General features: G+C 41.8%; 1 protein-coding gene across 2 annotated transcripts in view; it reads left to right on the forward strand.

Annotated features, from left to right (window-relative positions):
• The window catches only part of KIF26B (kinesin family member 26B), a 261,494-nt gene that overhangs the window by 200,786 nt on the left and 36,065 nt on the right, over positions 1-24,643 (forward strand). For both annotated transcript variants that reach the window (XM_064158678.1, XM_064158680.1), the window contains exons 7-10: positions 1,496-1,589; positions 3,595-3,857; positions 5,430-5,613; positions 10,851-11,010. In XM_064158678.1, coding sequence (XP_064014748.1) covers positions 1,496-1,589; positions 3,595-3,857; positions 5,430-5,613; positions 10,851-11,010 — 701 coding nt within the window. The remainder of the gene's footprint in view (positions 1-1,495; positions 1,590-3,594; positions 3,858-5,429; positions 5,614-10,850; positions 11,011-24,643) is intronic.

The following is a 24,643-nucleotide window of genomic DNA, read 5'->3' on the forward strand; positions in this document are numbered from 1 at the left end:
GTCTGAATAGCATGCACCAAAGGCAAATTAGCTTCTGATGCAACAGTAGTGCTTTCAGTGGGCTTAGACCAGGGCTGGATTTGATCTGCCACTGTAAATCAATAATGAAATCAGTTTACTAAATTCTGTCTCAATAATTGTGTGCTTTCTTTATTCTTTGCTGTAAATAATCACATATAAAATAATATGAGCAATAAATGTGCTAAATGGTGCTTGCCAAGCAAACTGTCAATATTAACAAGTTATTGTATATTATGATATTTTTTTTGGTGTACCCAGTGATCTGATCAGAACTGCAGTTCTCCATTCAGTAAAAAGTCAAGAATTATTTATACAGTGTTCTATTGTGTAGTTTATTGTGTGGGAGAAAGGAAAATTTGATCCACAACTCTCTATTCACATGTATATATTCAGACAGCTTACTTTTATTAGATATTTTTGGTTTGATGTTATCCAAATGTTGTGAGGACAGTAGAAGAGTAAAGTAACATTGCAAAGTCTAATTAGAAAATAGTACTGTAACACTGTTTCTGTACTGATAAACTAAATAGAAGTAGAGGACACAGCCAGTTGAAGCACTGTTGTATGATTATATCATTAGGACAGACTCTGACCTAGTTCTAGTCCAGGCAGCTATTACTTCCCAGAATAATGCCTTGATGCATTTCAAGAGCTGACCTGTGAACAGTCCATTTCTTGGCTCATTTTACTTACTTTTCCAAAGAGGGTCCAGAAATATCCATGAATTAGGTGAATGTACACTATTTAATATCAGATGTGAAATCCTCCATGTAAAAGGCTAAACTGCAACTTCTGATTTAGTTGCTCCCACTGTTGATAGGAAATTGCTGCAGAAGCACTGTAGATCGTTCAGCTTGCTTGAACCTTAAATCAAAGTATTCTCTGGGTAAATTCATATGATTACTGATGCAGTCCTGAGGATAGAACCTCCTGCTACAAAAAGCTAAAATGACTCATAATAATGTAGAGAAAAATTAAGAAACATTACCCAGTTGATATCAGAGGCTTTTTTCCTTAGGTCCTTACCCATCTGCTAGTGAAATTGAACCTGATCTGTAACTGGGCAAATAATAGACCCTGTAAAAATTCCTCAGGATTTGACCAATTTCAAATCAAAAATGCATTTTGAAGTCCCCTAAATAGGCAATTCTAACAAACCAACCACATATCCTTACAGTATGTATATTTTGTTTAACACCACAAAGGATGTTGATGCTTCATCACATGAAAGTTGCTCAACAGAGCACAAGTCTTGCTCTTGTGCTTCCCTAAGTAATGTTGTTCCTATTAACTGCATAAGTGTGTTTCACAGGAAAGAGACAAGCAGGATTAGACACTGTTACTTCAGCATACTGTCTGGAGTACTGTACAGGTATTTTCCAGTGGAAATAGACTGTTGATTTTCCCTGTTATTGTCAATGGATTTATTTTCTCTCCCCCCTCCCCCTTTTTTTTTTTTTGATGCCCTTGACAGGCTGAAGTATGTGCTGGAACTGTGGCTGAAGTGATCCAGTCTGTGGTTAATGGGGCAGATGGATGTGTGTTCTGCTTTGGCCATGCCAAACTTGGTTGGTATTGTTAAATTTCCCTATTCAAGCAGCAAAGTGAACAATTTTGACCCAAGGTTGTTGGTACATTAGATTAGGGCAAAGAAACTTCTGTTTCTCAGAGCATAGTGCTATGCTCTGCATGACCTTGTGCTTCTCATTTACACATCTGTTCACTTGGAGTGCTGTCTAAATGTTGGAGAGCATGCTCTTTGAAGCAAAACTTACCTTTGAGTTGCTTCATTCTGTGTACCATAGCAATTTTTTCACTGTCTTCAGTTGTTAATGAATGATCCAACAATGAATTGTTAATGAACGATCCAGCAGTAGTGTCCAGTTTTATAGAAGTGCATGGTATTGCAGGCCATTGGCAAAAATACCACTTCTGTCAAGCTGTGTAAAGTCTGTGAGTATCCACTCAAGTGCTTGATGTTTGTGGTGGCATTGTTCAAGTGCTATGGCTGGGCACTCAAATAGTTTGATTTATATTTTGTTTCCTAATGAAACAATGCAGTAATTACCAACCTCTTCCTATTCTGTCTCAAACAAATACTGTTCTAATGATTAACAGAATGTTAGCAGTGCCTCAAAGCTTGCTCTTTGTAAATGCATCCACAGCATTTCAGGTATTCATGGATAGATGCTGAACATTAGCACTGTGCTTTTGAAATGACTGGATTTCAAGAATAAGCACAGATCTTGTTAGTGATTATCTAATCACAGTTTGAAAATTTAAGGAAGAGGGCTGTGTTTGATGTGTGCTGAGACCTCAGTTCTCAAACACAGACACACGGAGGAAACTTAAAGATAATTCAGATCATAAAGAAGATCAAGCTGTATGGGGCCATGATTATCTCATATTAAAGGCAATAAACGCTGTAAAGTACTGAATGTTGCAATGCCAGCATTGCTGGCACAATGAAGGGAGCAGGGCCACTGGCCAGCTAATAATGAATGCCTTCTGGACCAGGCAGAAGTGACACTAGGCTAAGCACTTGGATATTAAACCCTGTGAACCTGTCAAAACAGGAGATGGCACATGAGATGGAAAAGCAAGACACCAGATAATGGTGTCTCACAAGTGCCACAAGTCCTTTAGAGAGGTTGGCTTAGCTAGGATTATGCTGAAGGACAAGTTGAGTCTCTGCAGTTACTTTGCTAACTGCATCACCACCATTCCACCTATGGCAAACATACACAGACCTTGACACAGGCACGTGCATAGAAGTATTCTGTTCACTGATCTTTGTCCACAGATTCAGTGTAGGAAAGGATACAAGGTAGAGAAGCCACAAACACTTACCTGAAAGCATGTGTACTTTTATCATTTGGCTTATAACGTTAGGTGCTCAAAAAAAACAAGCATTTTCTGTAGTGACAGCTAAAATTATATAAGATGATACTCTGTGTCTGTTCTTAATCAGCAGAAATAAGCCAGAAGTATAATTGCAAAGTCAAATAATAGCTAACTGGGGGAGGGTTTTGACCCACATAAAGTATTTCTTCTTGTTGGCTCCACCAGATGATCTGTTAGGTTTTTTTTTTCTGGATGAACTTATATTTGTATGAGCCTGGGACCAGGTTTGTGTCAATCCCAACCCCAGCATATGAAGTGTAATGTGATGCTTTGAACAGAAACAATATTCAAAGACTAACACACACAGAGTATCTAGAGCAGGGATATTTAGAGACCATGACACTTATGCTCTGCTCATTTCCCCCCCAGTATTCACCCATGTCAGAGATGGCAGTGTTGTGTGCCAGGGGCCTGCAACACTCCACTTGGGGAATGTCAGGGGGATGCATGAGGTAATGATTTTTGAAAGCAGATCGAGATTTCATCTGTTGGATTTAAATGCTCTCCATTTTCCATTTGTCTGCCTGCCTTTCCTTCTCCCTCGCTGCCCTTTTTGTATTGAAGAAATTGTTTTCATGAGGCTGTGCAGGATAATCTCTGTTGGCAGAATGCTGTGGAGGTCCTGGGAGAGATGTTGTTATCTTTTTTCCATCACCCCATTCCTGACAGGAAAGTCATACACCATGATCGGGAAGGATGACTCCATGCAAAACCTCGGCATAATCCCTTGTGCCATCTCCTGGCTCTTCAAGCTGATTAACGAACGCAAAGAGAAGACAGGAGCCCGCTTCTCAGTCCGAATTTCTGCTGTGGAAGTGTGGGGGAAAGAAGAAAATTTGAGAGATCTGTTGTCAGAAGTGGCTACAGGCAGCCTGCAAGATGGCCAGTCCCCAGGTGTCTACCTTTGTGAAGATCCCATTTGTGGCATGCAGGTGAATCCAAGGTTCATTTTAATCTCAAACAAGCAATGTGACTGGGGTTGTTTTTTTGGTTTCGTTGGGTTTGGGGGTTTTTTAAAGCTATTGAGATGGTTCAAATTCATGAACTACCCGAGCATAAAGTGTTTACTTTAAAACAAGCTAAAACTTTATGACCTGCAGCTGCAGGGCCATCTGCTCTCCTGGCCTAAATATTTGTACCTCTGCTGTAACTGATGTTGAGCAGGGGCTTGTGTTTGTAATAAAATATAAAAGCATTCAGTGCAAACAAAAATTCACCTCATTCTTATAAAAAAATGAAAGTGTCATCTCTTTTTTTTTATCAAATCACAAGCTAAAATATTTACAGTACTGCACAAAGAGCTGGAGGCCATTAATACAGCTGTTTAGCTCTTTATAAACTACATTATTTATAGCACTTGCATTAGCGATCTTGTAGGAAGAATTAATCGCTACTTATTAATGGCTGCCAAGAAATAAATGCCTGAGCTGGGCAAGTCAAGGCTCAATCAAACTCTTGTCGGGTTTGGAGGTTTAGCAGGAATAAGTAAATGGCTCATGGAAGTTCTCTGTAGCATTTTTATTTCCCTCTTGATTTGTGTGTGTGGGGAAAAGCCTGTTCTTTCATTTTGCTCTCTGTGGTGGTCAAAACTGATTTTTGTATGAGGAGATAGAGGGAGCAACCCAGCATGATGGTGCTTGAATACAGTATTTTAAACTTAAAGGCAAAGCCTGTTGCCATCAAGAAAGTGCACAGAACTGCCTATACGAGGATGAGGAATGGAGGCAGGAGAGAAAAGACCTACAGGGTCATGTACCCTATTTTCAGCTCCAGGCATCTAGAAATCATGATTTACATCCACAACAGTCACAAACTCTGAGATTTTAAAGGAAAATTCGTTTTGTGTTTTGTCTCTTTGCATTTTAAGCCCTTTAGACATACTTAGGTCACGTTTTCCATTCTGTTCCATTCTATGCAAAGACTACAGCCACATTTTTATTCTAAATAATGATTGGAGTTCTCATTCTCACCTGACTCCTGGCTATAGTGCTTTGCGAAACACAGCATCAAAAGAGAGCTTGCTTTCTGGTATCCAGTCTGGTGAATATTAGATGGGAGACTTGAGTCATCACATATTCCCACTGGAGCAATAGAGTCATAGAATCAACCAGGTTGGAAGAGACCTCCAAGATCATCCAGTCCAACCTAACACCCAGCCCTAGCCAGTCAACCAGACCATGGCACTAAGTGCCTCATCCAGGCTTTGCTTGAACACCTCCAGGGATGGTGCAGTCTGTAGGATGGTTTTCAGTTGCTGGAGTTTGTGTAAAACCTGCCACCAGAGGTATTCCAAGTGAAAACCCTCAAAAGCCTGAATTCTATTCTGGGGGATATGGTATTGCTGCTGCTAGTGCCAGGAGTGTTTCATTCCATCACGTACCTTCTCCTTATCAGTTCCATCAGAAGCCAGCACATTGACAACATGCACTGACCGCAGGATGTTGTCTGGTACTGTTGACTTGTGTGGGAGTTTCTGGTTCATTTCCCTCTTGTGTTAACTGCAGCTTCAGAATCAGAGCGAGCTCCGTGCCCCCACAGCAGAGAAGGCTGCCTTCTTCCTTGATGCTGCCATAGCTTCGCGTCACAGCAGCCAGCGGGACTGCGACGAGGAGGATCACCGCAACTCCCACATGCTCTTCACTCTGCACATCTACCAGTACCGCATGGAGAAGAGTGGCAAAGGCGGAAGTAAGCTCACCCTTTACTCCCTTCTGTCTCCTCTAAGCCTGTGGTGAAAACTGGCAGAGTTCCCCATCCAGCACAGAGTGGGGCCATTCATACCAGGAGTCTGTCTACTGGCCTGGTCTATGACTGGTCAATTCAGTTACCGTTGTGGAGATACTAACAGTTGATCCTTAGCACTGTGTGGACCTCTGTAATTAAAAACTGGCTTTTAGTATTATCTCTACAGTTAGTGTTGAGGTCATGGCTGAAAATGTTGTTAGGAATTCTTTGCCATGCTTATATTAGCTGTTCCTCTTTGGTACCTAGATGTGTGTAAGTGGATGCTGACAATGCCTAAACTTTACCTTTTCTGTGAGTTGCATGATATTTTAGCTGCTGACCCAACTACATCTACACAAAGCCCTTTCATGGTTCCTTGTAAAGGTTCTGACCTTTTCAGTCCCTCTCATTGCCCTCCCATTGGCAACTTCACTAGTTTGTGTCTTTACTTCCATCTCCTACTTGTAAGGAAAAGGTGTTTTGAAGTCTCCTTACACATTCCTGTAATTTTAGAAGGTTTTCCTGGACTCACACAATTTTTTGGGGGGTTTTATCACAGTATCGCCAAGGTTGAAAGAGACCTCATAGATCATCAAGTCCAACCCTTTACCACAGAGCTCAAGGCTAGACCATGGCACCAAGTGCCACATCCAATCCTGCCTTGAACAGCTCCAGGCACAGCATCTCCACCACCTCCCCGGGCAGCCCATTCCAGTGTCCAATGACTCTCTCAGTGAAGAACTTTCTCCTCACCTCGAGCCTAAATTTCCCCTGGCGTAGCCTGAGGATGTGTCCTCTTGCTCTGTTGCTGGCCAGAGAGAAGAGAGCAACCTCCTCCTGGCTACAACCTCCCTTCAGGTAATTGTAGACAGCAATGAGGTCTCCCCTGAGCCTCCTCTTCTCCAGGCTAAACAATCCCAGCTCACTCAGCCTCTCCTTGTAGGGCTTGTGTTCAAGACCTCTCACCAGCCTCATTGCCCTTCTCTGGCCACGTTCAAGCATCTCAGTGTCCTTCTTTTATGACATTTATCTAATGTTTCAAGTCTCCCAAGCTGTTTATAGCTGGAGATATACAGATGAGATTTTCTTTTTTTTCAGTAAGCTCAGTGATAAAAGCTTCCTATATTACAAGAAGCACATGTGCTGGAGGGGAAATAAAAGAAACCCAAACAAAAGACTCTCACATTACAATGTTTTTTAAAATTAATAGTTTTATTTATTCATGTCTATTTGAAAGACATCAGAGATCTTTGCTTCAAGTTTGTAGGCTTAAGCAATTCTGCTGAAATAGCATGTGCTTCAGGTCCTGGCTCTGCATAGGTTATTTGTAGTAAGGAACAGATTGTAAACTATGCTGATGCCCAGTGGGTGAGCACTGGTGCAGTATTAATGTCTAGTGCTTGAATACACTGACTATACTTACAAGAGAGGAAACCAGAAAGTTACTCTAAATGGAAATGCAGTTTACATGTGTTTAAGTAATATCCTCTATGGAATTGGCAGGCAGAAGTCTCAATTAACTAAAGGTTTATTAATTAACCACCCTCCGGTGGAAAGGAAGATTATGAATGCTCAGACTGATTCGTAGGGATGAAGATGGCTGATTTTGAGGGAATTATTATTGTAATTATTTAATGCTCCATGCTTTTTACTGGACACAAATACAGATCATAGAATCATAGAATCAACCAGGTTGGAAGAGACCTCCAAGATCATCCAGTCCAGCCTAGCACCCAGCCCTAGCCAGTCAACCAGACCATGGCACTAAGTGCCTCAGCCAGGCTTGTCTTGAACACCTCCAGGGATGGTGACTCCACCACCTCCCTGGGCAGCCCATTCCAGTGCCAATCACTCTCTCTGCCAACAACTTCCTCCTAACATCCAGCCTAGACTTCCCCCAGCACAACTTGAGACTGTGTCCCCTTGTTCTGTTGCTGGTTGCCTGGCAGAAGAGGCCACCCCCCACCTGGCTACAACTTCCCTTCAGGTAGTTGTAGACAGCAATGAGGTCACCCCTGAGCCTCCTCTTCTCCAGGCTGCACACCCCCAGCTCCCTCAGCCTCTCCTTGTAGGGCTTGTGTTCCAGGCCTTTCACCAGCTTTGTTGCCCTTCTCTGGACACCTTCCAGCACCTCAACATCTCTGTTGAATTGAGGAGCCCAGAACTGAACACAGCACTCAAGGTGTGGCCTGACCAGTGCTGAGTACAGGGACAGAATAACCTCCCTTGTCCTCCTGGCCACACTGTTCCTGATGCAGGCCAGGATGCCATTGGCTCTCTTGGCCACCTGGGCACACTGCTGGCTCACCTTCAGCCTACTATCTCTCAGTACCCTCAGGTCCCTTGATGCACACAGTCATTTCCCATTATTTTCTAATGCAATTAATAAAATGGGAAAAAGTATTTTCTTGTGCCTCTCATGACTTGTTTTCAAATGAGTCATTATAGAAGACATAATCCTGTTGGTTTATAATATGGCATGCTTGGACCACTGTCTTTAGTTATATCTTTGTCTTCAAGTTCCTATATCTGAGTGGCCTCACAAGCCAGGCAGGGTCAGATCTTACTGACAGTTGTATAAGGGCAGAATTCCCTGCTGCTCTAAAAGGGTGCTTAGTGATTATCACTGCCTCGTGCTGTAATGAAGGACTTTTCAGGGGGAAAAAAGTGGAGATAGCAGTGATATATAGATTTTGGTAACTGGATTTAAAGATGGGTAGGAAAATGGAAAAAGGGGGCGGGAGGGGGAAGAGAGAGAAAGCAAACCAGCTCCTAAAGGATAAGAGATTAAAGGGCTGGCTAAAGTAAGCTTTTGGTAAAAAATGACTGCTAGAATAACACATTGGTACTGTACTTACCTTCCTGTTAAATTCATTACTAGGAATGTCACGAAGCAAGCTTAGCACCACTGAAATAGATAGCATTGTGGCAGAACTGGCACAATCATTTTTCAGCTGTCAGCTCTGCAGTCTTTGTGGTCATAGGCAAAGGCAAGTGTTAGGATGTTCTTTTCTCTGCAGTTTCCAGGCACATTAGTGGAGAACTTGCCTAACAAATAACTTAATTTTCAGGTCAAGCAAGTGGATCTGGCATCCCTAAAATGTCTTACTTTGACTTGTAAGTTAAATAAGAAGGAAAGAATGAACACATTATTCTGTATTTCCTCAACCTCTGTAGTAGGAGTGTGTGTGGAAACAATACAAATGAGAATTTGAAGAGTAACAATTTCTTTAATTTTCTTCTGTTTCCTCAATGTCTTACAACATTACCAACAAAAATATCTACTATATATCATTAAGCAAAGTCACCTGCAGCCATTTCCAGGTGCAACTAAACACAATCCTTTTTTTTTCTCTAAGGAAAGTATTTCAGCTTTCTGAGTCTCACAGGACTCAGACTCAAGTGTAAGAGTTTTAAGAACTCTTAAAGGGAGGAAAAAGTCCTCCGTGAGCAGTTTAGAGGAAGTGAAGATGCAGCAAGGGCAGAAGCCTGTTGCACATATGGGTACTTCCACATGAGAGGTTTCCCAACACTGAGAGTACAGTGGTGGGAAACCATGGGCATTTTTAATGGGCTGTTGTATAATATGTGGACCATTACAGCACTTTAAATGTCTATCCACCAGCATTAATCAGAATTATTTTTCACTTCTATTTCACAATACTCAGCCTGACTTAACCAGTATTGCAGTATAATTTAACACATGGGGGTCCTCTGTCGCCTAATGCCTAATGCAGCTCAAAGGCTAACAGGACTTTAAAAGACCTCAGAAGTTACTATGTTGTGACACTTGTTGACAGAGATGCTGGCTGCCTTTATTGATTATTATTCTTAAATCCTATAGCATAAATTGTTTTAATAGAAGTCTTCTCTCTTCTTCTTCTTTTCTTTTAATTTCTTCCCCTTCTTCCTCTCCTGCTTCCCCATTCCGTCTTCCCTCTTCCCTCTCTTTTCTCCTTATTTATATTTCCTTTTATCATAAAAATATATTTGCAAAGTTGTTGTTATTTTTAATTAGCTATCACAACTGAAACAGAATTATAGCATTATATATAACTCATTGTACAGAACACTATTGTGGCTTTCTGGACACCAGGTAGTAGGACCAAGCAGTGAGCCCAGTGTTTTGCAGTGCTTGCAAATCAAATATCTCTCTCCTTATTTTTTCAGTGTAGGTTAATATCATTTAAGTCACAGGTAGGAAAAAAAATCTTTACAGAAAGAGCATTCAGGTATTGGAATAGGCTGTGCAGAGAGGTGGTGGTGGAGCCCCTGGAGATGTTAAAATACGTTTAGATGTTGCACTTCAGGACATGGTTTAATGGCCAAGGTGGTGTTAGGTTAGTTGTTGGACTCGATGATCTTAGAGATCTTTTTCCAACCAAAACAATTCTATGATTCCATAAACTCACTCTTGAGATTATAGAGGAGTGGTCAAAGATCAGATGTAACATAATCCCAACTAGGAGATTGTCTGTAAAGCCTATATAATCCCCATCCTGGATTCATAAGAAACCATATGCTTTTAAAGAGATAAAATAGTGTTTCAGTGGTAGCATCTTTAAATACAATATGTTGATATGGAGTACATAACAAAAAAGCTATGGAGATTCACTGCCACTTTTACAGAGACTATTTTCATAATGGAGCAGCTTGTCCATAATCCATTACCTGTGCTGTGGCATTAGCCCAAATGATGATGTAAAAGTATAAAGACTTAAAGCAAAGTAAAATGTCCTGTAGGTGCCACAAGTTGTGTTGATCAAGCGTTCAAGATGAAAAACAGAAGAGAAGCTACCACAGGATCACAGCTCAGCAGCAATTCCCAGCCTGTAGTTTTCTGGACCAGGGATCTGTAATGACAGGGATAGAAATGGAGCAAACAGAGATACAGGCTAATAGAGGTGTGTTTTAAAAACTAAACAATAAATAAAGCACAGTGATGAGTCCCACAGAGTTAAGCCTTCAGGAGCAGGTGAGTACTGAAAGCCTTGGCAATTTTAAGCAAGACTGGACAGCAATGTACAGCAGTAAAAGATAACAATTTGTTAGTAGAACCTCTCCAACTTGCTGCTGGTAATGTGAATTAGGAAAGGTGCCTGGATGGTTTCCTCTTTGCAAGTCGTGGTGAGCTTTTTGCTTTCCTAGGAAGCTGCTTTTAGAGCCACATGCTGACTGTTTGCTTGCTTTGTTTATGGCAGTGTCTGGAGGTCGCAGCCGCTTGCACCTTATCGACTTGGGGAGCTGCGTGAAGGCACTCAGCAAAAACCGAGAGGGAAGCCCTGGCCTCTGTCTCTCGCTGTCAGCGCTGGGTAATGTCATCCTTGCCCTCGTCAATGGAAGCAAACACATTCCGTACAAGTAAGTGTTACTCTGTGTTGCACCTGGTGAGGGGATGCCTGTGCATTTTATCTTCTAGGACTGTTCAAAGACTTCTTGAAGTATCTGAGAGCCAGTTTCATATTTGCTTCATAGACTGACTTTGCTGCCATAATGCAGGACCTCAGAGTACATTGTTTTGCTGTCCATTGTGTGGAGTTGAGTTTCTTTGTGTTTACCATGAGATTCTTTCTGTGGTCCAAAGTTGCCCTGCATTTTATCTCGGGTGGTCTGAACCTCGGAGTCAGCCTTTCACTTGCGAAAACAAGTAAGTCCTATTTGTCACACTGGACAAGTGGCCTTTTCTGCTGCAGGTGGCTTCTGGGAAATGAGAGGAATTGCTTGTCTGGTGCATATGTTTTGTACTCATTTCTCTTCATTGTTGTCTCATTTCATTTGTCTTGTGTGCCAGTTTGAAAGCCTGTGTGGATTCATTACCCAGCCCAGATAGTACTGCAGCCTTCCTATTGAGAAGTTTCTGGTGTTGTGGACAATATTGCTTTTCTCTGGCCTAAAGCCTAGGGACTACCAACTAAGCATCATAGAAATCATATAATCAACCAGGTTGGAAGAGACTTCCAAGATCATCCAGTCCAACCTAACACCCAGCCCTAGCCAGTCAACCAGACCATGGCACTAAGTGCCTCATCCAGGCTTTTCTTGAACACCTCCAGGGATGGTGACTCCACCACCTCCCTGGGCAGCCCATTCCAATGCCAATCACTCTCTCTGCCAACAACTTCCTCCTAACATCCAGCCTATACCTATCCTGGCACAACTTGAGACTGTGTCCCCTTGTTCTGTTGCTGGTTGTCTGGCAGAAGAGACCAACCCCCACCTGGCTACAACCTCCCTTCAGGTAGTTGTAGGCAGCAATGAGGTCCCCCCTGAGCCTCCTCTTCTACTGCCAATGAATATCACCATTCATGAATGACGCACAAATGAGATCTGAAGTTAGACACAACAACATGACATGAAAAATGAACCATCTCATTCACAGAAATGTTTTGGTCCACATAATTTCTTATGTTTGTTTGAAATGGCAAGATATTGAAAATTTTACCCCTTTGATTTTGTCTTCATTTTAGAAATTAAAGATTGAGTTTAGTTGTTTTTCTTCTGACATTTGGTTTCCCAAATTACTTGACACTCTAGGCTTAGATCATGCTCTTTGGAAATATTCCTGTTCCTGGAATTCACTCAGACATCAAGAACCAACAAAATTTCCGTGTATAAATAAATGTTCATTAAGTGTTTGTGGATTGTGCACCTAGTGAAAGCAGCTTGAGCTCTGTACTTCACAAACTACTCACACGATGCTTATCAAACTCCTGCCAGTTTTTATGGGGAAGTACAGGAATAGAAAAATGATGTTAATGCTGCTGCCTCAGCCAGAACTAAGCATACAAGAAATAGTTACCAGCTGTCTTTCCTGGCAATGCCTGACTGGGAGACAAGTGTTACCAAACACATCTCCTAGCTCCACTACCAAATTTCTGTGATTCCCAGCTGCTGCACTTCTGAGCTAACACAGCCAGAGGTGCTGGCACACCTGTTCATCAGAGTTTCTGTGTTGCTGAAAGAAGAGAAAAGCTTTCTTCAGGCCAACATCTCCCCTTGAATTTGCTCCTGTAAAAGTAGATAGTATAAACCCAAAGAAATTGTTGTTCATCTGTAAATCAGAGGTAATGTCTCCAAGGATGCCTTTTAAAATATAATTTGAAAAACATTGGCATATTTTAGAGCAAATTTTGTCCAGTTCTTGCTGAGAAGAGTTACAGAAAGGATTTCTTCCCAAATGTGGCTATGAGCAACAAAATTAAGAGTGTTGGTGGCTGGGTGAGCACAATTGCTATTTGCTCAGTGATCTGGCAGGACAGGTGTGTGCTGCTTCTTGGCAGGGAAGGGGAAGGGAGAGAGGTGCTGCATTTTATAAGAGGCTGAGCATTCCATAGACAAATGTGATCAGTATTCAGTAGCACCTCTTCTTTAGAACAACAGTTAGTCTGTCTGGCTTATTTCCCTTGCTTGTGAGGTCTTCTATTTCATTATTATATATATTATATATATTTTGAGTGAGACCCAAGGAAAAAAATGGAAGTGTTTTCTTATGTGACAGTATTGCCCACGCTGTGTGTAGTCTGAGCAGATTTCCACAGAGCAGCAGACAAAATAAAGCATCTTTTAATTATCTAAGCTATTAAACAGCCATTCAGAGTTTTATGATAGCATGCCAGTAGGCACTGCATGGCTTCCTGAGAGCCTAGAAACTCAAAATGTCATGGACACCAGGATTTTTCTTACTGCAGAGATTAAGTTCTCTAAACTCTGAGAGACTGCACTCTCTTAAACTCCTTTCAGTGCTATGTCCAGCTTTATCTCTGTAGGTAGTAGTTGTAGGGAAAAGCTTGTTCATAGTCACAGCTAGCATAAGCAGATGCTACTGCATTGCCTTCAGTGGGCTAGGTGTTTATCCTGTACCCATAAAGCAAAACCATTCTTACGCCTTGGGAACATCATCTCCACCTCTCCCCCTTTCCCCTCCCACTTTGGGAGCTCATCTACTAAAGTTTTAAGTAATGTAGAATTCTGAAACACTAAACTATAGGTTGATCTGATTTAGGATCACGTCCTGCATTCAAGTTGCATTCTACAGGGGTCTTAAAACCTTGGAAGAATCTCTATCATGGACAGCCATATGCAGTGAATGAGTGACAAGGCAGTGATTTCTGGGAGTTTGTGTCTTATAAAGTCTGTATATAACATCTCAGTGGGCTCTTTGTCACTGTATTGTGTCCAGACCTGCTCTGAGCCCTGCTAAGCACACCATTCTGTCTTAGTATGAACCAATAAATTCTTCCAGCTTAGTATGTTACACAAACCCAACAATTTTAATCAAATACATTGCCCTTTAATGTCACTGTTTTCTTTTGCTCCTGACTTACAAGTGAATCCCTCAGAAGACTAGGCAAGAATTATTTTCCCTAAAGGAATATCAAATATCTTCATAAAAATCTGGAAAGAAACACTTGCAAGCCCAAGGAAGAGCAAGGGAGTCAACTCCTGCCCAGAACAAGTTTGAGAGGGCTCAGATCTGCTAAGGAGGAGGGTTCTGCTAAGCTGCAGCAATTGTTAGTGCCATTTCTTTTAAAGACCATCTCAGCTTTACATTAGTGCTGCATTATTTGCCTTTGATTTCCAAGATGAATGTGTTTTAAACTCTCAACTGAATACTGGTTTATACAGCTCCCTGTTCAAAAATGACTCTAGTTGCTAGGCAACAGGGGCGGTGATAATTCGCGGTAGCGTTGTTTTGGAAATAATCATTTTTATACATTTTAATGATTATGATAATGTAAGAAAACTGTTTGGAAAACTGCAAGGCTGTATGGATTTCTCTTTCAGAAGTTGTTGCTTGTTTTATTTAATAGGCTTCTTTCTTAATGTGCTAGTTTTTCTGGAGGCAGCCTGTATTTTGAACTACGTGCTTATGCTTACCCAAGGATATAAAATAGATGGGCAGGACTCAAAAGCAGGAATTTTATGTTGGCACTTCTACTTCTCTGTCATGTGGTTGCAGTTTCTCCCAGATCTTACATGCTGGTATTGCTTGTTTGGTTTTTTTTTAATCCTGTCTGCAGAAATTAAGATTGTACTAAGTGACTGGTGCAAGGTTGCACATGAGGCTTAGTGGCAGAGCCACCATGTTTTAAGATCTAGTGTGGTGTTTAAACCATGGGCTAATCCGTTCTTCCTTTCTTAATGGCCTTTGGAAAATAGTTTATTTCTGTAATTATTGATCCATTCCCATTTGTAAAATGAAACAAGAGAAAAAAATCACTATGATTTTGTAATGGACATTTGCACTTGGCCAAAAGCACTGCTTACTATTATGACTTTTAAGCAAAGAGGAGAAAAGGGAGTGTCGTGGTACGAAGATGAGCCTAAAGAACATGCTGTTTATCTTTGGAGGTTATTCTTCCCCTGTAGTCAGCACTGCTCAGGCCACACCTTGAGTATTGTGTCCAATTCTGGGCCCCTCAATTCAAGAGAGATGTTGAGGTGCTGGAACGTGTCCAGAGAAGGGCAACAAAGCTGGTGAGGGGCCTGGAACACAAACCCTGTGAGGAGGGGCTGAGGGAGCTGGGGGTGTTTAGCCTGGAGAAGAGGAGGCTCAGGGGTGACCTCATTGCTGTCTACAACTACCTGAAGGGAGGTTGTAGCCAGGTGGGGGATTGGTCTCTTCTCCCAAGCAACCAGCAACAGAACAAGATTGGCTGCCAAGAAAGAGGATGGTTCTGAGGAATTTAAGAGTGCTCTTAGGAAAGTTCTGTTTCTAGGCCAGGGACAACCAGAACAACAAGAGGAAGAGGGGAAGGATGACATCCAGGATTCCAGTGATCCCCTCAGAGAGATCAGGGAAGTTAGAAAAGAATACTCAAGGGAATCAGGTGAGCCAATCCTAAGCTGGCTAGTGAGATGCCGTGGCATTGGTTGAAATGCCCTGCAGGTAGGAGACAAGTCTGCCAAGCAGCTAGGGCCACTCATAAAGGAGAGTGGAGTGGACAAATACCTAGCAAGTCCTCTTGGTAGGGTTAGCTTGTGGACACACCTTCTGTTGGCTGTGGCTATGAGATATCCTTCCCGAGATGATCTGCCATGGGCTGCCAAGAAGTGGAACACCGTTGAGCAGGGAATTAAGCTTCTGAAGGAGTTTGCTGTGAAAGAAGTGCTTTATGGAGATCATGGTACTCATGAGCCTGATGACATTCCTCTTGGAACAGGTCTCATGAAGAAAGTTATTAAGCTTGCTCCTTCATCCTATGCTAACATCTTGGCTAGCAGGTTTCTATCAAGGAGTGATAATGGAAAGTCTTTCACTGTTGGAGAACATGCTACAAAGACCACAGAAAGCCTCAGAAAGTACCTGGTGCTGCCTTAGAATATTCAGTCTATCTGTAATCATTAAGTAATGAATATATTAGAAGTGGATGAGGAACTGGTTTGCTGTTTTACTTGTGGAAATATGAGAGCAGAAGAAGGGGACATAAAGAATTAAAATGAGGACATGACTGGCAGCTGAAACAGAGTCACAGGACTGGAAATGACCCAAAATGAATGGGTTAGCTCTGAGAGATACTGAGGTAACATGTAGAGGAGACAATCCACTGAGAACTGGGAAGCAAAGGAGAGAAAGAAATAAGCCCATTCAAAAAGAGAAATAAACCTAAAAAACAGCACTGGATGATCCAGTGGTATGAGGAGGATCAACAGAGATTTTGTTGCATGTGAAGTAGTTCCTAATTAGCTGTCATAACTGTGAGCTGCTCAGAACAAAACAAATTTTCCATGACCTTGCCAGGTTGTACAGACCAAAGCTTTGGCTGCCAGACACTGAAGCTGCTGCTTATATGCCATATAATACCAGCTGAGGACCTGGTCTTAGGTGTACACTCTCTGATACTAGCCAGAGTGATTTGGCAACATGAAAGAGCAATGCATTTGTCAGCAATAGGTGAGCACTGGAACACAGTAAGTGCAGATACCATGAGGAGTTGGATCATATGGGTTTTTTCTTTTGCTGGCAGTTTTAATAGTTGGAATTTTTGACTAGTTTCTTCTTTATTCCAGAGAACTACATAAAATAGATAGAATCAGGAGCATACAGACTGTGCATCCAGGAAAACTTAGGTTTAATTGATTTAATCTGAAACTCAGGAGTGTGAGGAGAAGAGATTTTACATGCTCCAGCAGTTGCTGTTGTAGTGTTCATCAACAATGCTCTTTAATGCAGCACAATTTGTACAGCTGATAGAGCAGATTTGAGCTTTATCTGTCTTACAGTATGATGTTTCATCAAGTTAATGAGAGATAGGAGACAAAATCCTCAAGGAACACTTCAGTGGAGCTGCCATTCTCCTTCTTTGGCTTTTCAGCTCAGTACTGCCAAAGTGGCAATGTGATAATTATTGGAGCAGAGGTGTCTGTGTGCATGTGGAGCAGATGTAAGGAAATGTATTGCATACACTGACCCTGATGCCCTGTTACACCAGTTTTACAACACATTTCAGCTGACTTACCACCTGTGTTCTGCACAAGTATTCAAATGGGAACCATCAGGTTTCATGAGCTACCTCTCTCAGTGGTCTTTCATCCACTCAGAAAATGACCACTTTACAGATACTGTAGCAAGCAAATAGTGATGGACTGCAAAATGAAATGAGAAGGGAAGTGCTTGTGGTTTGCAGTCAGATTTAATGGCAATTACTAATTGTGTTTAAATAGCCATTCCTATCAGCAACAGATATCTGCATCACTGAAAGACACTACTTTGGTCCTGGGCCAGCACAGACATGACTGGTAATGAAAAGCAATCCAGTAGCATGCATTTATATAACTTGAGTGGGACCAAATAGACCATTGTGGTGATTTCATGTACAAATTAATCTCTACTTCATTAAAATGCCATTTTGAACCTTCAGTCAGGGTATCCAGCAGTTTATTCTCACCTATTTCATCACTAGTTCAGGCTCAATTGAACATTAATACGTTTTCTCTGGTGGAAATGTGATGATAATGCATTTCATGTATAATTGAACAATTTCTAAGTAGTCATATTCTTGAGATAACTGGCTCTTCTGTGACACAGCAAAGCATCAAAAAGCCTCCAGTAGTATTTATTAGTCTTACTTTATCACATTTTTGGTTATCTTCATTTTCTTGAGTAGTTGCATATTGGGAATATCCATGAAACTGGCTTTCAGTTACCTACTGATCCCTCTTTCTCTCCACAAAGCCAGTGTAACTCAGGGCAAGAAAGCTGCTGCAGCTAACCAAAGTACTGGATGAGGCACTTAGTGCCATGGTCTAGTTGATTGGATAGGGCTGGGTGATAGGTTGGACTGGATGATCTTGGAGAGAACCAGTTGACACCCTACCATATCATGCTCCAGGGTCGTTTGTGGAGAGTATCTATGTTTTATTCAGCCAAAGGCTGAGGCTGTTTATTGTGGAGTGTGTTTTGCAGAAGGTGGCAGGGTGTGCTTTGGTAACCTTTAGGATCTGTGTATCATACAGAATAAGCTTGTAACAGATTTTCTTTCTCTGGTGAGGAGACTTCTGCCATTTCAGATGGCCACGTACTGTACAACGGCATTGAAATCAGTGGCTTTTGTTGGTTTTGACCTACTCTTGATTTCAGTCCTCTGTGGGCTTCTTTATCTGCAGTCATTTATGTGTTTATCAAACATATACATCAAGTGGGTTACACAATTGGCCAAGGTGTTTGTGGCCAGAGAACAATAGTTAATCTGAGGAGAATAACAACAAAACACCACATCTTTTCTACAGGGAGCATTTAATTGTGGGTTGTGAAGAAAGAATATTGCAAACTCTGTCAGAAATTGTAGTAAGATAATATCCAACTCTAGCAGTAATGGGGGCAGGGGTGATATGTAAGAGTTATTTTGACTAGCAATTGTACATCTGTTTTATACAGCTGGAACACAAACCCTATGAGGAGAGGCTGAGGGAGCTGAGGTTGTTTAGCCTGGAAAAGAGGAGGCTTAGGGGGGACCTCATTGCTGTCTACTGCACTGGATGCAGTAGTGCAGGTCAGGTCTCACCATAGCAGAGCAAAGTGGCAGAATCACCTCTCTGGATCTGCTGGCCGCATTTCTTTTGATGCAGCCCAGGATATGATTTGCCTTCTGGGCTGCAAGCACACACTGTCTGCTCCTGTCCAGCTTCTCATCCACCAGCACCCCCAAGTCTCTTTCCACAGGGTTGCTTTCTATCACCTCATCTCCCAGTCTGTATAAGTAGTGAGGATTGATCCATTCCAGTTGCAGGACCCTGTACTTGCTCTTGTTGAACTTCACAAGGTTCACCTGGGCCCAGCTCTCCAGCTTGTCCAGGTCCCTCTGAGTGACCTCCTGTCCCTCTAGTGTGTCAACACCACCACACAGTTTGATGTCATCTGCAAACTTGCTGATGGTGCCCTTGATCCCACTATGTCATTGATAAAAATATTAAATAGCACATGTCCCAGTACAGACACCTGAGGGGCACCACTTGTCACTGCTCTCCATCTGGACATCAAGCTATTAAGCACTACTCTCTGGATGTGACCATCCAGCCAATTCCTTATCCATCAAATCCACATCTCTCCAATTTGGCAAGTGGGACGTTGTAGGGGTCCATGTCAAATACATCTGGTGCTTTTTCCTTCTGGCTCATTTCCTATACTGAATTAGCATCTCCCAGCCCCATGGTCTGATTCTGTCCATATGGAAACATTTCTGGCAGTTAAATCTGCAAATGTTCATGTGTTTAAGTAGGTAACATTCTTTTGGAGGTCTAGAAAGATGGGCAGAGAGCTGCAAACCTTTAGTCCTTGCTTTGCAGATTCCACGAAAGGGATTCCTGAGGGACTCTTGCTTCTTTTGCTCCTATTAGGAAGAAAAATTCCTTACCACCATATTTAGGAAAAAAGGTCAAATATCTTTCAGATCAAAGCTTTGCCTTTTGAGTCATTAGTGTACATTCTGACCATCTCTATTTTTCACTCATTCTGAGTAGGAGCCAGAAGCATAGGGCACAATGTTGATGTTGTGTGGATTTCATAGTCTTCAGAAAGAAACTTCATCACAGATTGGAGGAAATGAGCTAGCCTCTAAATGCCATCTTGTGCTGCTTCTCAACTATTTCTGTCATTGCTCTTGATCTGTTTGTGTTAATCATTGAACATAGAACTTTTATATTTCATCATGCTCTTAATGAAAGCTTTCCGGAATGTGAATCAAATGTATTTTCCTACCTGTTCACACATTTAACCCTTTACACTCATTGATAGGTGATAACATTATGAAACATCTTTTTCTTCTTTATCTCTAATATATTCAGAAGTAATTTTTATTTGTTGTATAGCCCTGGCGAATAACTGTGAAGCACTCATCATTACTGCAGCAGTGTCTTTAGTCCATAGTTAGTCAGCATCTGAATTCTGCCTTCAGTTTCTGAAATACTTTCAATCTCAAGCAAGTAGTGGAGAAAGAGGCAGACAGAGTTGGAAGCCACATTTCTTATTCTGGGGCATTTCAGGGGCCCAGAGCCCCATGTTAAACCTCCTGGAGATTTAACTGTCAGCAGGCATCCCAAGATGCCTGTTGGGTTCCCCTGCTGTCTGACATCTCCAGAGCGCACAGCTCTGTAACCCTGTCTCTGATGTGGTGTCACTACTAGCAGCAGTCACAACCTTGGCAATTTCCTGTGGTAGACTTGCAGAAGAGCATCTAATTTGCTGTCTCACTGACTACACTCCTGAACAATCTCTGATACCACCTACAGTGCTCTTTTACATGGTGGAGAAGGTCTAGAGATGTGTGAACCTCTCATCCTTTTCATTTTTCTATGTGCCAGGTCTGAAATGGGATGTTATGTTCTGCTGTGCTAATTGATTAAATAGCATTTATCATGACATAAAGAGATCAAGCAGGACTGTTTTTTTTTCTCCCATGCTACCATTTAAAACTCACCATTCTGTTCAGATCATTAGCATATAATTTTCATAGAAGCTAGCCAGAAGGTCCCTAAATAAAAATTAGGAGAAAAGATTAGCTAGGAAAGCTGTATTGGTAATGAGCACTGTGGTAATGTGTTGCAGTTCATCTCTAGCCTAGTGATAAGTGCAAGCTGTCAACATTGGCTAGCTAGTTGGTGTTTCTTGGAATTGCACTGCAACAAAAACAGAGATAAAAATAAAACTTTCCTTTATATATGTCAAGTTAAGAGTCAATTATACATGCTGGGGTCAAAACTACCTCTTAGCTACGTTATGTGCAAATCTCTTGTGCTGAGGAAGAGTCATGGCTTGTCAAAACTTATTTGCTTCTGTGCTAGTGCAATCCTAGCTAGAATGTTTTGGTGAGAAGAACTAGATTATAGGCTGTGGAAGGAAAACAAGGCTGATGTCTACCTCACTCATAGGTTTGCTGAGGTGTATAAAAACAAAAAATCCAAACATAGGTAAGGGAGTCTCACTACTCCTGCTGGGGAGCTCCGAGCTGCATCTCTCTCTCTAACCTCACCCTCTGTTTCTCTGCTGTTTTTCTGATTAATCCACTTTGCTTCCTAACCCCCTGGCTGATCCTTCACTCTTCCTTGGGACTGGGGTAAGGTTGAGAGGGGTAGGGGGAAGGTGAAGGGGCAGCTGGGAGCCCCTCCTGGGGACTCAGGTTTCTGGGAGAGCTGTATAAAACTGCATGTACTGTAAATATCTGCTTGTATATTCTGCTAAGCTGTAAATATAAGCTTCATTCAATTTCCAGAGCTGGCTGAGTCTAGTCTGGGTGATTTCCAAAGTGTGGGGAGGCAGGGAACACCTAAACCATCACAGATTCCTTTTGGGGCATTATTACTTTTTTTATTTAATGCATCATACATCACAGAAAAAAAATTACTAAGCCTGAACTACTGGAAAATATTAACAATGAAATAATGATTTGAACTCTCATAACAGCCTGTTTGTTATTGATTGCATTTACTCTGTGTTCATTTGAGGACTGTCGTCTTCCCACAGAATTAATTGGACACATAACAGGGATCTGAAAAATTATAAAGCAGGAATAATCTAAGCCACAGGACATGAAAGATTTGAAAGCCTGGCTAACTTAATATCTGTGAGCTCAGATTTTGTCATTGCATAGCTATAATTAGGTGACTTTAATCACTCTCATAAGGCTGAAATGTCCTGTCTGTCCTCAGTAGCCGATAGCAAGAATGACTGCTGTGCACAATGTTGTGTTTCAAAACTGTGAAGCCTGACAAGCTCCATGAGCAGGACTTGCTCTGGGATTCGTACTCCAAGAGATAGGTAGCCACCTTCCCAGAGGCTGGAGCATACATGATCACACCATCTTGTTGCCAGTCACCCAAATACATTTCTTTAATTGGAAGGAATGTGTTTGTATATGTTCATGTTACCTACAGGTCCTCGATGGAAGCCAGCTTGTTATGTCTGGCCTGCTTTTGGCAGTGAGCAGAAGTCTTGCTCAGGTGGTTATACAGACACTGTGGCAAGTGTATCCTGGGATACACTGCCAGGATACTCTGAAATGTATCCCGGGGTAAGGGTGTTGTTAACCTTATTGACATCAAGCATGTTTATGATTGTAGCCCATAAGCATAAATGAACAATGGGAAGTGAGCATGCATGGGATGATAGCTGCATTATCCTGATACAATGCTAAGAGTTACTTTTGCACAAGCTTTAACCACGCTTAATGGCTAGCTTTAATTACACTTAATGAACTGGGTTAGAGCAACAAGCAAATGCTGTTTCACAAGCTTTTAGCAATCCTTTTCAGGTGAGACAGGCAACTCTGCAAAATAGAGCTGCCATCAACATTTGTTATTAGTTCGAGGGCTAGAAGCACTCATAGGCAAAGGTGGAAACAGCTGTTTTGTTGGTACCCTGTGTAGTGATCTTTACAGTGCCATGTTTGCTATTTTTTTGCAAGGGCCCTGCAATAGATGACAAATGCTGCTTTCATTGTAAAACGATAAGGGGGAATTGTAGGAATGCAATGCAAGAGGCAATAGTAACAAGCAGTGTGTGAGCATTTCACCTTCATTCCCACAGTTTCAGGAAAGGGGAAGGAAAGATAGTGGGACATCTGGCTAAGGGGAAAAACAAGGTGTGATGTATATAAAAGACTGGGCTGTACTCACCTAGATTATGCTAATGTGTAGGTGTGTGTGGTATGCTCTAGATTATATAAACAGAGTCATAACAGCAATAAATATCTCCGGTGGGATTCATATTGAATTGTGTGGAGCCTGTGTTGTCCCTTGCCAGCACAAACTCACAGGAAATTAGTCCTGTTTTCTCTCTTAATAGAACTTGTTAGTGTATTCAGGTCCTCACCATCTTAAATGCAATTAAATGGATCTACTTTCCTGCTGAGCAAAATTCATACTGTCAGCAGACAAACTGCTCTCTAAATTATTTGCTCATCAGTGTGTATGGAGGAGGAAGGAGAGAGTGAAGAGAGGAACTTAAATGAGTTCACTGCTAGATTGTCTGAATTAAGGGATATTTTTGGTTAATAGCAATAGCTGCAAAAGCTGACACTGGCACGTTGAAAAAGTTCCACAAAAAATATGTAGTATTAGCATTCAAGTGTGAGAGCATCAAATCCTGAAGATCCCAGTTGAAACTCTCTTTAGAGTTAATAGAGGCAACAGGTATTGCCTCCGTGGAGGATAACCTGGAACAGCTCTCTGTATTTTAATTCAAGGTCCCTCCCAAAATGAGGATAAATTAGGTTGCAAGCCTCAGGATGCAACTGTCACCCTGTGTTTTTTGCAATATTTGAATGTCTAGATGAAATAACAGTTTAAAATGTTTCTAAATGGACTGAGTAAATATCTGAACACCCCCAAGGAATTATTAGTTAAGATGAAGAAGACAGGATGCTGTAAGATGCATCGGATATTGAAGCCTGATGAGACAATAGTAGCTAGGGTTGAAGTGAGAGCTATCAGAGTAGAGGGGAGGCCATCAGGGAAGATCTTCAAGGACCCAGTTTTGGGAGACCATTTTTTTTTTAGTATTATTATCAACAGCCTTGGCAGACAAAGCACGGATGTGCTAAGCATTGTGGTTGGGTATACAAAGCTGAGAGCCATCATCTGTGCAAAGGAAGATCAGAACATTAGATGGCAGCAGCTGTGGAACCTCAAGGGCTACAGCAATAGAAATGGCACAAATGCAAGGGCTTGCTCTGACGGACTCCTAACAGCTTCTCCTGAAATCTAGGATCTCATCAGCTAGAATCGAGGGCAGCACAGCAGAGGGGGTGGGAACTGTCTCTGTCCTGATCTAGGTATATTGGTTAATGACCACACATGTCCACAGCTGACCTAACACTGAGAAGGTTAAGAAGACTAAGGGGGTGTTAGGAAATGACAGGAGAAAGATAGTAATGGTTTTATGTAAGGGAATAGTGATGCCTCTCCTGGATGCAGTTCTGGTCACCTATACACACAAAAGAATAATCCAGACTGAAACAAGTGCAAGAAAGATAGGCAAGGGAAGCAAAATAGCTTTTCATACGATAAAACATTTAATTAGTTTGGCTTGTATACCCAAATAGATTTAGGGAACAGAGAAAGTATGAGAAGGGGGGGTGTAAGTGGTGTCACTACATGTGGCCCGAGCATTCCCATCCTTGGGGAGGGAGAGCAATGAAAACCAAAGGGGAGCAGGCTAAACAGAAGAGTAGTTAGCTTCTGGTGTGTCACTTTGAAATGGGAGTGTGTGTGAGCAGTTCAAAGAAGCTGTATTTTTGGTAAGGTTTTCTAAATGGGTGAGGAGGATGATATGACTCTGTACTAGGTATGCGCAGGAGCTAGTAATTCATAGTTTCACCTCAGCCCAAGTATCAACTCCACTCTGATGACAGTTGCAACAGGGGTAAGATTCACAGGACCAAACAATGTATTTTTCTTTCCTCCTCCTTCTGTGATTGCTGTCCATGCACTCTTCTTAAGAGAAAGGTTGTCTTTCCTCTTGGCCTCTTTTGTGTCTCCAGACACACCAACCGGGACTGGG

Source organism: Pogoniulus pusillus, chromosome 18, assembly GCF_015220805.1.
Source record: "Pogoniulus pusillus isolate bPogPus1 chromosome 18, bPogPus1.pri, whole genome shotgun sequence".
NCBI lineage: Eukaryota > Metazoa > Chordata > Aves > Piciformes > Lybiidae > Pogoniulus > Pogoniulus pusillus.